This window comes from Kryptolebias marmoratus, linkage group LG2, assembly GCF_001649575.2.
Source record: "Kryptolebias marmoratus isolate JLee-2015 linkage group LG2, ASM164957v2, whole genome shotgun sequence".
Lineage (NCBI taxonomy): Eukaryota > Metazoa > Chordata > Actinopteri > Cyprinodontiformes > Rivulidae > Kryptolebias > Kryptolebias marmoratus.
In genome coordinates this window covers 16,900,102-16,916,936 of record NC_051431.1, presented here as the reverse complement: position 1 = coordinate 16,916,936, position 16,835 = coordinate 16,900,102, and the positions used below count along the sequence as shown (strand labels likewise).

Here is a 16,835-nt window from a genome sequence, read left to right as displayed (position 1 = left end):
AAAGGTTTTATTTTATTTTAGGGAGAGAAATAAGAAGAAGTAAACATGTGGAGTGTGTGTAACAGTCAACCTGTTGGTGCTGTACTCGTTGTTAGAGACTTAGTTTGAGAAGAAATAAAAAAAAACAGAGGAAGAGAGTGAGAAGATCCTACCTGGAGCTGTTCGGACAACGTGGTGGACTGTCTGGCACTCAGAGCCGGAGCTGAACTCTCCTCAGGACGCAGAAACACTTGCTGACCACGTCTGCAAACACCAAAACTGATAATCAGGACCTCTTTCTGTTTGTGTCTTTATGTTATCAGCTGTGCTGTTGAAAAGTCTGAGTGAGGAACTGCATTTTCACACACATTCACACACACTCTCTCACACACATTCTTTATCTGATCCCAGAAGTGCAGGAATGTAAAGGTGTGTGTTCACGTGTGTGAAGTCCTTACAGGTCCTTTGCTTTCTTTTTCTCAAGTGCAGTCATGTCATCTCCACCTGTCGTACGCAGAGAGAGCGCTGGAGTCACACACACATTCACACACACACACACACACACACTGACAGCTGCACAGCAATGCGCTCGCTCTCACCGGCAGGCTGAGGCACACACTGGCGCGCTGACACCACGAGCAGCAGCACATAGAGCCGTCCGTCCCTCCTCCTCTCTCCTCCCACTTCTCTCTCTCCTTCTCGCCGACTCTGCTCCTCCTCTGGGTCTTACCGCCTCCCTCAGCCCTCCCCATCCTTCACCCCATCACCGACGGCGAATCAGATGGAGCGCACTGAAGGTGAAAACCATAAGAACCCACTTCAACCATTTATTTTTTGAGTCAAAACAATGTTTTTGTGGATGTAATTTTGAAAAGGGTCCTCAAAAGTGTAGTTACAGTGAATGCAGACAGGAAATTAAAGGCTTAGTATTCCTTGAAGGAATGCATATTACCCGCCACTCACATGCCAGAGTTTTAAACTGAACTTATTTATAATAAGAAAGGACAGGGTTCTAGCTATTTAGGTCAAACCTTGTAGGAGACGTTATGCATGCAAGCTTTTGGGTGATCTGTTAGTGCTTGAAATATGTGTTGAGTATGATGCTCAGCTACTACTACACTCAATTTTAGCTTAATGGCTGTAAAACTGCTCGAGTTAGAGCATTTTTGTTGTGGCTACGGTCGATAAGCTGTGGCAACCATTTCGACTTGGACTGACTCCAAAAGTCGTAGAGGTACGCCCAGTGAACTGAGTTACTTTCTGAAAGCGCCATTACAATTAATTTAGTGGTTTTGCTGACAGACAGGCAGAGTTGACTACAGCCTTTTACTATAACAGATCTCAAACAAACAATCGGTGCTCGGAGCGTGGGTTGGGAATGACTCTCAGCGACTGACACACTAAAGCTCAAAATCTGCAAAATTGGTTGAGTTGTAGCCATTTCTGGGTTTGCTAAGGCTGAGATGGCAGCCGACTTGAATGGAATTGACGTCAAAAGTTAAGGAGTTGTAGAAATACATCCAACCATTACTTTCTAAAAGTAAAATCCATGCAGTGGTTCATGAGCTATTTTGCTAACACTACAGACGAACAAGCACACAGACAAAAACCTTGTAGCTCCAGCTTTACCCTGGGTCAGAGATTTGCACCTCTGACGTCTGTAATCAAATCACTCAGCCACTTTATCACCTCTTCGTTCAAACAGCTCAAATTACAATGTTTATATTTTCTTACAAAGCGACCTCTTGACGTGTAGAGGCAACATTTATTAATGCAAATCTCCAAAGGGAAAAGGTTGCCGTTTAAATTAAAAGTGCTTTGACTTTGTGTCAGATCATCAGTCATTGTTCAGAAGGTACAATTACCTGTCAGGAGTCACCTTTTAAAGATAAACACAGTCATATCCTGATGCAGAAAACAGAAATAATTAATTAAAGTCACGGCAGAAGGAAATAAGAACTGATGTTTTCTGCAGCCGATAAAACAGAATATCTCTTGGTCTTTATTTACTATAATTTATACTGAAGCTTTCAGTCACATCACGTCTTCATCATAATAATGATCTGACAGTCTGACTATGATCTCAGTGTGGCTTATGGCCCCCTTTCCCTCTAAAAACAATTTACAAATCTTGACATTAAATAAATAAATAGCAGCTCTGTCCAAACTTGCCATTTTTATAGAAACGGCATGATCAGGGGTGACACAATTAGGACGTTGCTCACAGGAAAAACAACATATCTTTGAGATATAAGTTGTTTTATAGTCAAACGTATGGCAGATAAATCAGTCCAACATTCAAAACAAGTGTCACTTTTTCTCTCAGAGGCTGAACTGTGATTATTTACAAAACCTCTGCATTACATACCATGTCTGCATATCACCTAACTGATCACTGATTCATAATAGTACTGCCCATACAGACACAATGTAAAGGAAATTTTCTCAGCTAAAAGACTGCCTCCAGTATTTTTTACTCATTCTTTCTCTTTTCTTTTGTGTTTAGCAGCAGATCCACTCTTATATTTCCACCTAAACATCTTCTCTGAGATTCTACTCTTATCTAATTCCGTCATATTTGTTTACCTACACAAACTGTGGTCGGCCTAATGTAGGTCAATTACGTGACTCAAGCTTCCACGTGGTTTTCAGCAGATTCAGCTGAGTGCTTTGTTTACATTGAGTGCAAACCTGCATTTCATAATAGCATTTCAATATATCTGGAAAACGTTGACTCAGATCAGGATAACCTTTTTTGTTTTATTTCATATTTTGTAATGATTGAGTAGCTTTCATAAAAATGTTCATGATTAATACTTTTATTTATGAAGTGTTTAATGTGGTTAGGTTTGTGATTACAGACAGTCTATTTTAATCTTTTTTTTTTGGTAAAAAAGATTGCTAGATACAAAGAGTCCTACAAATTGTAACACTACTACACGTCAGAATAAACACATGAGAAAGAAATCCTGAAACGCTCCGTAAAACCAGCTGAACATAAACTCACCCACCCAATCTTCCCCGCTGCTGATGTAAACCTTTAATCAATTGACAGATTTATCAGCAAACAGCTGCAGAAGGAAACCCTGTGCAGCCGTGACAGCTGACTCTCGGAGGTGACACTGGTGGAGGCAGAACGATTAACATGTTGCAGCTCAGCAGCTGGATTAGAACTGACTAATGATAGTCCATCAATCTGATGAACAACACCGAGGCCTGCGGCTGCGCTGTTTTACATACAGACCCGGGTTTATGTTCTGCAGAGGGTCAATTACTGTTTTGTGCCTTATAATCATCGAAACAGTAATAAATCTGGGAAAGGCCAATAAATTCCACCTCTGATATAAATTAAAATGATAATCTTTAGCATATAACAGCACATTATATGGTGCATTACAATGCTGTGTATGTATATGTAAAGTAAGCCTGCTTTGATGCATATTCCAAGCTGCGGTAGATCAAGAGGGTGATTTTTGTTCATATGAGCGTGCTCAGCTATAAAATGCTGTAATGTCCCAGTTAACCCTGAGGCTGCCTATTTCGTACACATGGTAAAAGGTTATTCCAGCACAGCAGAAGCTCAGACTGTATTGACCAGTGTTGGCTAACAGCCGCAAGGCACACAGAGATAATCAGAACTGCACACAGTTCATAATCTAAATTCTGTGAAGGACTGGCTGCAGACAGAGCTCTGACACACACAGCAACACACACACAGTGGTGTTGACAGGCACACACACCACAAGACTACACTAAAACTAGTTAGTTCTCAGCAAAATCTGTTTTTCTTCAATCACTATGGACTCACGCAGGCACGCACTCACGTTTAGCAGAAGAAAAAAAAAAGTATTGATCTAAAGCTCGTGATTAAAACTAGGCCTGTTGTTACCGCTCAAATGCAATCAACACACACACACACACAGCCCTGACATGTAATCACTTTCACTCACTCAATTACACCTTCACACTCACACACACACACACACACAGAGTGAGGTGGCATGGATAAATACAGCGCAGAGCAAAATAACGACCGGCCTATGAACCTGGAACGTGACGAGGATCCAGTATTCTTGGTCTGAGGTCTGTGTGTGTGTGTGTGTGTGTGTGTGTGTGGTGGGGGGGGGGGTTATGTATGTATGATATCCATAAAATCAGTGATTTATGATGCACATGTCCAGAGATGCAGATGTAATCTTTGTGTGTGTGTGTCTGTGTTTGACCTGACTTCTGTGAAGCTGTCAAGTGATTGAAAGCTCTAAATGGTAAAGGCGCACACGGGGGAATAGGGCTAATCTACATAATGGTGGAACTGTATTAGCACTATCCTGATGCGCACACACACACACACACACACACATGCACTCTCTCTCCTACAGTTGTGCCCATTGATTGGGAGTCACTCTCGTCCTCCACAAAAGCTGTTTTTGTCCTGCTTATCGTATCTGCCTGAAACAACCAGAGTTAATACAAAGATGTGATTATAATGTTGTATTTGGACATACCACAAGTGACTGCCTTCGCTGATTCCAGACCGATGACGACAGCTACACATGTAAACATTTTCCTCATTTTTTTTTTCTCTACAAAGATCAAGAAAACAGCCAGGCAGCACGCTTCAGCACCAACACATGAACCTTTCCACAGATCTTTAGCTGTCTTATTTTGCCGTCTTCGATGCAGGTGAACTCCGTATCAAACAGGCATCAATTCTAAATGTTGTTCTAATCAGGTTGCATTTGGGTGGGTGTAACACAGAGCAGGTTAAAAGCACAGAGAATAGAAGATGAGAGGTTTTCTCACTCACAGCTCTGGTCTTCTGCTGTTTAGTTCTTGTGGGAGTTTTTATATTGGTTGGGTTCGAAGAAAATTTAAAGGGTGATTTTTATTTTTATTTTTTTACTTGGATGTGCAGTCTGGGACAAGGTATAGCCGCAGTTTAAAACAGTTTGATCTGGAAATGATGGGCTACAATATTTTTCAATTATTAGAAGGAAATAAATAGACCATTAGTGGTTTTCTCTTTCATGTATGAAAAAAGTGCAATGATTAAATCCACCCACCCTTCTATTTTTCTACACTTGTTGAGTCTGTTCAGGGTCGCAGGGAGCTGGTGCCTACTGTGTCCCCAGCAGTCATCAGGTGAGAGGTGGGGTGCACCAGGACAGGTCACCAGTCCATCACAAAGCCACATACATGTACACTCACACCTAGTCCCTATCATCAATTCACCTAATATTTGGACTGTGGAAGGAGACCCAGAGAAAACCAAAATATAACAGGGGGGACATGCAAACTCCACAAAGACCTAGCTGCATTTCAAATCTGCAACCATCTTGCTACAACCTAACAGTGCTAACTGTGTCACTGTGCAGCCTATAATTAATTAGTTTAGAAACTAGATAAATGCTAAAACTAATCTGAAAGTTTCTGTCTCTCTTCATATAAGATGATTTCTGAAGATAGTTAAAGAGTCCAAGTGCAAAACTGTTCTTCTTGTAGCTGAGACCTGCCACCCATCAAGAACATTTAGAGCATTATTCATTGATTCATTGATTCCTCAAAACTGCTTTTGTCCATTTCAGTGTTGTTACAGCCCATAGTGTTCTTCGTCTGCCTATCTGGGCCTAAACACTTTCAGTGTTTTTGTCACCAGGGAATTTAGTAATTTAGTTTGTGCAGAAAATGAATTAATCCATCTTACTCCTCGTTCCCTCTTTGATGTCATTCCACTCTGCCTATTAACTTAGCTGAATATTATCTGGGTTGTTTTTTTTCCCTTGAAATATTAATTGAGCCACTGAAAGTAGATTTTTTTAGTTAGTTTTTAGTTGTTTTTTAACACAGGCGCTGTTGCAGTTCTCCTCCTGAGCTTTAGGTGTCGCTAAAGAGAAAATAGCAGGAAGTGCAGCCAGAAGAAGAGCTGTCTACTGTAAGAAATGCAAAGAGGGAGTTTGTTCTTCATACACAAACGCTACTGCACTTTAACTTTTCTAACATTTGTTTTTTATTGGAAGCCTGTGTGTAGAAACAAACCTGCTTGCTGACTTTTAATGAATGAATGGGACAAATTCTATTAGTACAAAGACTTTATAAAGATAGATTTAATCCCCAAACTACATAGGTCAATCTTCAAATCCATACAGCACACACATGTGAATAACCAAACAGAGGAATTACAAGACAAATGAACATCTACACTTAATCATACGTAAAATGCACAACCAAATTTAGACTTATTATGATTCATTAATGAATAAAGATCAAATCAAGGTAAGTACAATTAAATTGATTTTGAGTTCATTTAAAGAGCATTGTGTAATTATCTAATCAGCCAGTTCATAGAAAGTGCAGACATTTAAAAATAAAATCTAACATAAAAAGTAAAAATAAATGGTTTGGGGCCCGGTTAAAAACATCACAGCGTATGAAGCACGAATAATCACTTGAAGAGATGTGTGTCTATGTGTGTGTGTGTGTATGTTAAAGTTACCTAATCTTATTGTTACACATAACTTATTTCCTTAAACAACCCAAGCAGTAAAACAACAGCAGGAAAGCGGCGGTGACACGCCCTACCTTGGAAAGTCACGAAGACAGACACAATCTCACACGCTCCTAACACTGAGTGCCACTGTTTGCATTGATAACCTGTTCCAATATTTGATAACCGGACTTGACAATGACACCGTAAAAGGCTGTAGATAAAGCTCCTCTAGTAAACACACACATTACAGATCTTGCATTGTATGGAAATGTGAAGATTTGTCCTCGTGTGGAAAAGCTCTGAAGGCATTTGTTCTTAGGTGGCTGCAAATTCAAGTGTTTTGCAAGTAAACATATTAACATGAGTCACATTTTCGAGCACCTCTGAGTGTGCTTATGGAATGTCAAGGTGTGGGAGTGATTCTCTTGATTTGCTGGAAAAGGTAGCTCAGGGTTGCAGCTCCTTCAGTGTGAAGTCGTTGCCTCCTGTATCGCACTGCAGCAGCAGCAGCAGCGATACGTTGTGTGACGGCCCACAGAATAGCCACACACCAAAAATAATAAAACCTTTCAGACTTCTATTCATCAGAAATCACAGCAACATGTTGAGAGGCTGCTTGGTGGTTGCTATGTGAGTTGGTGCGTTGGCAACCTGAAAGGTTTACAAGCCAGTTTCCATACCAACACGCGCCATCTCCTCACCGAGAAGAGGCAGAAGAGGATGAAGAGAGGAGAAAAGAAAGATCTCGCTGCAAACCTAGAGCTTTCTTATTAATAATGAATGTTTGCTGGACATGTGGGATTGTGCATGTGTGGGTACTAATTCAGGCACACAGCATATCACAAACACAGTCAGGTGTACTCAGTTTTCTATACTTCATTCCTCGTTATCAACTTGCCCTCTCTTCTTCTTTCAGCTGCTACCACACCGAATTTTAGCTCAGTATCTGTAAAACTGACAGATCGATTTTTTGTGTTTGCTAATGTTGATTAGGTGGCCTTTTTAAAATGGGTTGACTTCAAAAGTTAATCAGTTCTAGAAGTACATGGAGTAATTACTGAGAGTTTCATTAAAATTCATCCAAAGGTTCCTGAGATATTTTGCTAACAGACAAACAAGGCTGATGCCAAAGGTTTAAACAACCATCTCACATTGTGTAGTCCTCAAAGTATGTGTTGGAAGATGACACTCAACTACTTCCACACCAAATTTTTACTCAAAATCTGTAAAATTAATTCAGTTATAGTGATCTTTCTGTCTCCTACGGTCAGTTGCCTGTGGCGGCCATCTTGAATTAGGTTGACTCCAAAAAGCTGATCAGTTGTAGATGATAACTTTCTGTGAGCTTCTTCAAAATCCATCCACTGGTTCATGAAATATTTTGCTCACGCCAAGGACAAATGAACACACGCACAAGCAAAAACCTACAGAAGGCTGTCAATTTGCTGAATATGTGGATTAAGGTTAAAACTGTCAGGGAGATGTGTTACACATGAGTCCAAAGTGGACTGGACAGTTTTTACAGGCCTTCAGCTACAAACTGGACTCGTGGTCTGCTTTGTTCTTTGGTTCTTGCTCTTTGATCAGACTGTAATCACTTCAGTGACCTCTATGTAAGAGATGCTCTGACCCTGAACTGAAATCTGACTCTGCGACTGTAATTGTTTCTCAGACTGATCCTTTGATCCACTCGACAGTCACTGTCACTCACCGATAAAAGGCGGAGGCTTTAAGTTGATTTACGGCAACAGGAACAACAATTTCTTGGCACAAGAAAGTCAGACAAGAGGCACATCTTCCCAAACACAGTAAAACTTAATCTGGGTTTTTAATATTTAGGAGACGTAACCTTTGGGACTAATTTTAATACCATTATTCTCAAATAAGAGCTGGAACTTTGCACTTTAAACTTTTTTTGCTTACATCAGTGGAAAATAAATACTTTGGTAACAGATGAAATACTGTTTCTGAATAGTTTCTGAGTGTTGGTTAATCTCCAGTTTAGTCTGACAGATGAGTTCACAGTTCCAGTTTGCTCCACAGATAACATTTGAAATACCAGAAATAGTTAAGCTGCTATATTATTTCTACTGTTTTTTTTTTGCATTTTATGCAAGAAAAATTATGAAGAAAACTGAATTTTTCCAACAATAATTTCTTGATAGGTATATACAATCTTCAGAATATGTGTGAAATGTTATTTAAACCTAAACATGATTGTCAAAAAGGGAAAAGTTACTTATTTCTTTCTCTGCAGTATATGTGAGCCAATATTAATCAATATATAGAGAGCAAAATCATCAGGTAAAACAAAAACATTACCAATCCAATGAGAGCGACACCTCCATTTTTAAAAAATTTTTTTCGCCCCTCTGGTCATGAAAATGCTGCGGATGACACTAATGTTTAGACTTGTAACGTTGTGACTCTGACACAGCACACAGCCCACATTAACATGGAGATTACGGAGTGAAGACCGGGTGGCCAGCATGATTGATTTCAGTCAACAGCTCAGGGGGCGGCAGAGAGCTGGTCCGCTCTTCGCCGCTCCGCCACGCGTGACTGAAGTGATGACGAGCGGAGAGAGAAGCATTTATCTCTTAAATTAGTAGTGGAATTGAAGTCAAGTTAGGAAAGTGGGCAGGTTGTTGCTCATATTCATATTTTTTTCTCAAATGAAAGAAGCACCCCTTGCAGGGATGTTTGCTGCCAACTCTCTTGCGTGCTGACGCAAACAAAAATGTGATTTGTTAGTGCTGAGTTTCTCTCAGCTACTACCACAACACATTTTGCACACATTTGTACATTCATTGACTACAAAATTCATCCAGTGGTTCAGGAGATACTTGGTATAGAGACAAACAGACACATACGCACAGACACAGGCTATTTTATTACCGTCCACCGCTCTGAGAGGCAGCCAAAAACAAAAAACCCCTCCACATGTAAAATGTATTACACACGGGTCAATAGGTTCACTTCTCTGCAGACATTCTGACTTGAAAGAAAAGGAACAGCACAGGAGCATTAACAAGAATTACATCCCACTCCTGTAGCTGCAGATGATGGCCGCTCTGTGAAAATGCTAACAGGCAGAACTTCTGAATGGAATGCAGCCCTCATTATTCACCTGTACTTTCCCTACTCTTTCAAGCCTAATGGCCCTTTTCCACGAGCATGGTTCAAAGTCTTTCCATTGGGTGGTCCTGCCCACCTCTAGCTCTGTTCTTAGTACATCTCGGCTGATGTTTCAATTGAGTGGAGACGAGCTGAAGATTTGATGACAGCAGACTGCAGGCCATTGATTGGCCAGAGAGCGACGTCTACCATGAGATCATCTCCTTCACAAGAAACGCACCTGTTGAGAATTGTTTTGGGTTTAACCAGGATTTGTTTAGGACTTATTATTTGGGATATTATAATTTAATATCGGGTAACTATTTTAGTTGCAGTTAGTTCATAAATCTAGTTAGCATTTTATAGTTAGTATCTGGTTCAAAACTGACTAATGTGGTCGTTTAACAGAATGGACTCAATATCCCATGATGCTTTGCACAAGTTCAAAAAAGAACTGGAGGTTAGACTAAGAGGTGGAATTGAGGAGGTTTACTGGGAAAAAGAGCTATGTTAGCCGAACACCTACACTCTGTCGTGTATTGTAATGTATGATTCGTTCATCCTTTTTTTCATTATTCACTAAAGTTCAGTTGAATTATCCACCCGACTCCTTTTCGTTTTGAATCAGTCGAAAATACAACATTTTTTGGTGCCGAAACCCGGGAAGCAGGAGACATGGCTGACGAAGATGGAAGCGGTATGGAGCGACAAGACAGTGGAGAACAAAGTATTGAAAGAACAAGAAGAAAGCACCGAACAATACGGAGTTCTACTACGCGACTACTGAACCAGATTGATAGTGAATTATTAAAGGACGACCCGGACGTCGGACGTGTGAGAGAAATGCTGGCTGTGCTAATGGCAAAGGGGGACAGCTTAAATGAGCTAAACCGCGCTATTGAGGAGCACACTCCGCTAGCCGAAGTGGAGGCGGAGACGGAACTCGCAGAGGAGTATAACGACCGCATCATCAGTACGAACGAACGTGCAAACCGAGTGATAAGGACGTTAGGAACTGTGAGTACAGAGGCCCGACAGGCGCGAGTGAATGAGAACAACGCAAACTCCGCACAGCACAGTAATGCTACAGTGAGGCTACCTAAGCTAATAATTGACAAATTCAACGGAGATGTTAGCTTATGGCAAGAATTCTGGAGTCAATACGAGACGGCTATTCACAGTAACGAAGCTCTTTGTAAACGAGAGAAGTTTACATACATGAAGACTTACCTCACAGGCACAGCTGCAAAGGCTGTAGCAGGGCTCACTCTGACAGACAGTAACTATGATGCTGCAGTTAAAATACTAAAAAGCAGATTTGGAAGAAAGGACTTAATAATAAATGCTCACATGTCAAAGCTCCTGAATTTGACTCCTGTAAAGAAATCCTCTGATGTGAGTGCTATGAGACAGTTGTATGATGAATGCGAAGTTCAAATTAGAAGCTTGGAGTCACTGGGAGTAGTGTCAGACACGTACGGAGGCATGTTATGCCCAATACTGCTCCAGATGATGCCAGAGGAACTGGCTCTTGAGTACAGCCGTCAGAGGGGAGATCAGGATGAGTGGAAGGTGCATCAGGTGCTGGAGTTTCTACAGAAAGAAGTTCAGAGTAGAGAGAGAGCCTTGCAAATGATGAGATCATATAATCAAAGGGAAACCCTGCCTGGTCCCAGATTATGCAGCAAATCATATGGATTCACTGACATAAAGCAAAAGAAATCAAGCATGACATCAGCAGCTGCACTTCACACTGCTAATCAAAAGACTCAAACCTGTTTCTTCTGTGATAGCGCTGAACATAAAGTCGAAAACTGTCCAGAACATGGGGTGTCAGCTCGTAAAGAGAAACTGAAGAAGCTCGGCAGGTGCTTTGTGTGTTTAGGACAGAAACACATTGCAAGGTACTGCAGATCTAAGAGTGGGTCATGTGCCAGATGTGGCGGCAGGCATCACATGGCTCTTTGTGACAAAAATGAGACCCCAGCCCCTGCAGTCTCTACCAATATGGAAACTGTTATTTCCTCTGTAATCCCCCAAGTTGAAAAAACCAAGCCTAATAATGAAAACACTGTGCTGCTACAAACTGCCAAGGCATGGGCAGTTGGACCTACCAACAGGAAGATGGTGCGTTGCCTATTAGATGGAGGAAGTCAAGGTAGTTTTGTACACGAGAATGTTGTGAGAGCACTGCAGCTACCTGTCACAAAGCAAGGGACACTTATGCTTCATACCTTTGGCTCTTCAGCTCCCACCGCAGTTGAACGCAACACAGTGAAGCTATGCTTGGAAAATGTGTGGGATACAGGACAGAGCATTGAAATAGAAGCAGTAGTGACACAAAAGGTTTGTGCAGCAGTGATGAAGGTTCCAGGCGAACATGTGCGTAATGAGATGGAAAGGCGAGGTCTCCAACTTGCAGATTTCCCTGGAGAAGAGAAACCAGAACTTTCTGTGCTGATCGGCTCTGATTATTACTGGCAAATAGTAACAGGCCGTATAGAAAGACTAACTGAGAGTTTGGTGGCTCTTGAGAGTGCCTTTGGTTGGGCAGTCCAAGGCCCAGTGGTCATGTCCAGTTTGTCAGAGACAACATGCATGCACATTCAACTCAATGAAGACAGCCAGATTGATAAACAGCTCCATGCATTCTGGGAGCTCGAGTCCCTGGGAATCACAAGCGAGAAGCCAGAGAGCCCAGAAGATCTGGAAGTGTTGCAACGGTTTGAGGAAACTTCCACCTTTAAAGATGGACGTTACCAAGTGGAGTTGCCATGGCGACAGCCTCACCCAGCTCTACAAGACAACTACCGCATTGCAAAACAAAGACTGATTAGTTTAAAAGGAAAATTAAAGAAAGATGTTGTCCTGTACAGCAGATATCACGAAGTAGTGGAGAACTACCTAAAAGAAGGAATGGCTGAGGAGGTGCCAAGAGAGGAAATTGCTGCAAGCAGGGTGACATACTATCTACCTCATCATGCAGTGATAAGAGAAGATAAAGCAACAACTAAGCTAAGGGTTGTGTTCGATGCATCTTCTCATGAGGAAGGAAGCCCATCCCTGAATGATTGTCTCATAACAGGCCCTAATTTAAACCCAGACCTGATGAATGTTCTGCTCAAGTTCAGGCTGCATCATATTGCCTTCATGGCAGACATTAAAAAGGCATTTCTGCAAATATCGCTATCAGAGAGAGACCGTGATGCAGTGAGATTTCTGTGGTTCTCAGGACCACCTACTGATGACACAGATGAACATTTGCTGATCCTCAGAATGACAAGAGTGGTGTTTGGAGCTTCATCAAGCCCATTCTTACTAGCAGCTACTATAAGGAAACATCTGAGACAATACCAGTCAGAACAACCAGAAGTGGTAGAAACCATCAACTCATCTCTCTATGTAGATGACTTCATTTCAAGTTCCAGTAAGTTGGAAGAGGCTTTCAAACTGACTACCACAACCAAGAACATTATGTCTGCGGCAGGAATGGAGCTATGTAAATGGAAAACAAACTCGGCTGAGCTCAAAGACATGTGGCAAGGAAGTTCAATGGATTGCACTACACAACCAGAAACATGTGGATCAGTGCTAAAGGTCCTGGGCTTAGTGTGGAGACCAGTAACGGATGATTTTGTGTTTGACCTCAGAGGATTGTTGGACATTCTAAAGGAGAAAAGGAACACAAAAAGAAGCGTTCTGCAGTCGTCTGCTCGCATTTTTGACCCGTTAGGCTTCTTAACCCCTTTCACCATCAGAATTAAGTGTCTGTTTCAAGAAATGTGGGCAAGAGGAGTAAAGTGGGATGAAGAACTGCCACCTGATTTGTCCAAGAAGTGGCAGCAGTGGTGTTCAGAGCTCCCTCAACTGCACCAGTTGACAATCCCACGATGGTACAAAATGGACATGCAACAACTGAACAGTCAGGATGTAAAGTTACATGTGTTTTGTGACTCAAGTGAGCGAGCTTACAGTGTAGTCGCCAATCTGCAAGGAAAAACTAAGGAAGGGGAAATGAAAATGAGTTTGGTGGCATCCAAATCCAGAGTGGCTCCACTTAAAAGGATGACACTGCCACGGCTGGAGCTAATGGGAGCCGTAATAGCTGCCAGGTTTGGGAACACACTCATTAAAGCTCTTCAACTAGACCAAACCCAGTTAACTTTATGGACAGACTCAATGATAGTGCTGCATTGGATTCGAAGCTCTGCTGGCAGGTGGAAACAGTTTGTTTCCAACAGAGTTACAGAAATTCAGTCTCTAACCGATCCACAAGCATGGTTTCATTGCCAAGGAAAAATCAATCCAGCTGATCTTCCCACCCGAGGGTTGTCTGTCCAAGAACTGATCCAAAGCACATTGTGGTGGCATGGACCTTGCACACTAACATTACCTGATCAGTCAGAAAACATCCAAGAACCTGTTCAGGAAGATGAGATGAGATCTGAAATGAGATCCAAACACCTGGTTGCAGTGCACTTGGTCAATCAAGATGCAGAGTACTTAAAACCAATCTTAGATCTGGAAAAATACAGCAAACTAAGAACAGTGCTCAGAGTGACAGCCTGGATAAGGAGATTTATCACAAATGCCCGCTCAAGAGCAAAAATCAGTGGTGAGCTGACAGCAGATGAGTTGGAAAAGGCAGAAAAACACTGGATAAAGGTGACTCAGATTCAATGCTTCAAGTCAGAAATTGATATGCTAAAGCAAGATAAATGCCTCGAGACTAACTCTAAAATCCGAGAACTGAAACCATTTCTAGATGAAGATGAGCTGCTTTCTGTTGGAGGAAGGCTGCAACAATCCGAACTTTCATACAGAGAAAGACACCCATGGATTTTGCCTGGTCATCACAGATACACAGAAATGTTGGTGCAGTGTCAACATGAGAAAATGATGCATGCAGGTATACGAGACACCTTAGTGCAAACAAGAGAAAGATATTGGATTGTCAGAGCACGCCAAATAGTCAAGAAGGTTGTCTCAAAATGCACATTTTGTAAGAAATTCAATGCTAAGGCAGGGCAACAGGCTACTGCACCACTACCAAAGAATAGGATAACAGAATCCCCACCATTTGAGGTCACAGGTGTGGACTTTGCTGGGCCGCTCTATGTGAAGGAACAAGGCTCCATGAGAAAATCATATGTTGCACTGTTTACCTGTGCTGTAACTAGAGCAGTGCACTTAGAGCTGGTTTCAGATCTGTCTACGAAAAACTTTCTGCTGGCTCTAAAAAGATTCATCTCAAGAAGAGGTTTGTGTAAAGTGGTCTACTCTGATAACGCCATGACATTCAAGAGAGCTGAACAGGATTTAAAGAAGCTCTGGGAGAGCATTAAAGATCCACAGCTGCAAAATTTCTTCTCTAAAAAGGGTATCACCTGGAGATTCATTGCTGAACGAGCATCCTGGTGGGGAGGATTCTGGGAGAGACTCATCAGGTCAGTAAAGGTAATCCTACGAAAGGTACTCGGCAGAGCAAAACTAAGTTTTGAAGAAATGTGGACGACTCTTACTGAAGCAGAGGCTATAATAAATTCCAGACCTCTGACATATGTGCACAATGATGTGGATGAGCCACAGCCTCTGACACCTGCTCACTTCTTAGTGGGCCAAAGACTCACTAGTTTGCCTCCAAGAGCATTCTCAGCTGATACCAAGCATCCAACTGCAACCAAGGAAGAGATGACCCGGAGATGGCGGTACAGGCAGAGACTCATGACCAACTTCTGGAATCGATGGAGGAAGGAATACTTGTTGGACTTAAGGTCAGCGCATCGTTGTGACACCCCGACGCCCTCCAAGCTGCAGGTGGGGGACATAGTGCTCATTGGAGAGGACAAGATTCCGAGGCAGAGCTGGAAGCTGGGGAGAATTGAAGAACTGTTTCCGGGCCGTGACGGACTGGTGAGATCGTGTGCTGTCCGAACGACAGCTGGGACTGTATGGCGGAGACCAATCCAACTGTTATATCCTTTGGAAATTTAGATAAACTGTTGTTTATCGGGGGGGGAGGATGTTGAGAATTGTTTTGGGTTTAACCAGGATTTGTTTAGGACTTATTATTTGGGATATTATAATTTAATATCGGGTAACTATTTTAGTTGCAGTTAGTTCATAAATCTAGTTAGCATTTTATAGTTAGTATCTGGTTCAAAACTGACTAATGTGGTCGTTTAACAGAATGGACTCAATATCCCATGATGCTTTGCACAAGTTCAAAAAAGAACTGGAGGTTAGACTAAGAGGTGGAATTGAGGAGGTTTACTGGGAAAAAGAGCTATGTTAGCCGAACACCTACACTCTGTCGTGTATTGTAATGTATGATTCGTTCATCCTTTTTTTCATTATTCACTAAAGTTCAGTTGAATTATCCACCCGACTCCTTTTCGTTTTGAATCAGTCGAAAATACAACAGCACCATTCCTGAAATCTCTCAATCACAGCACAGTTATTTACTCTTTAAAAAATAAAACATAATATATCCTTTACAATGGTAACACGAACACCTACACTGTGTCCTTTGAGGATGTGCAGATGTTTTCATGCTGGTTGGCTGACGACAGAATTCAGACGGAGTTCAACCAAAATGGACTCTACCCGGCCTTGACTCTGTAACAGCAGTTTTGGAAACTGTGGCAGAGAATGATGAGTGTTTTGCAACTTTACTTTATTTCACTTATTTATCCATTGGTGGCAAGTTTTAGAGGACCACGCTATGATGGCCTGTCCACTGTGAGGCGGCAATGAACTGCAGGGAAAATCACCTTGACGGCATACACCCACGTAGAGCCGAGTTAGGGCGAAGCGAGTCGTGCTGAAACAGGACAATGGCAAATCGATCTATCTGTCTATGAAAACTATAATAATTCAACCCTGTATTATTACTGTTGATACTCAAATAGCATACCAGGTTAACAGTGATGTGGAGGTAACACAGAGCAATCAGAAGGTTTTCCTACAACTTATCTGTCCACGTATCCTGCACCGTATGGGAATCTTTTCGCCCCCTCACTGATGGGTTTCAAATGCCTGCAGAGACCTGCTCACACTTTTCTGCCTCCAGCTACCGTTCCATTTTGCAAAAGTGCCTGGTGTTTGGCATGCAAAGATAGCAGAAAAATCAGACAGGTGCACAAGCCAGAAACAACACCAAGGGACCTTTTTAAGCCCTCTGCCATTGTTGTATGATGCAAACAGCATATACTATTAAAGACCGGGTGTCCCTAGCTATTTCTTAATGTTC

At 41.9% G+C, this 16,835-nt stretch overlaps 1 protein-coding gene across 3 annotated transcripts in view; it reads right to left on the bottom strand.

Moving 5' to 3' along the window:
- The window catches only part of LOC108240483 (cGMP-dependent 3',5'-cyclic phosphodiesterase), a 184,368-nt gene that overhangs the window by 122,987 nt on the left and 44,546 nt on the right, over positions 1-16,835 (bottom strand). For 2 of the 3 annotated variants that reach the window (XM_017423981.3, XM_037980007.1), the window contains one exon: positions 153-243. In XM_017423981.3, the coding sequence (XP_017279470.1) occupies positions 153-243 (91 nt within the window). Of the gene's footprint in view, positions 1-152; positions 244-437; positions 609-16,835 lie in introns of those variants that run through there. The other variant, XM_017423982.3, reaches the window with a different exon arrangement.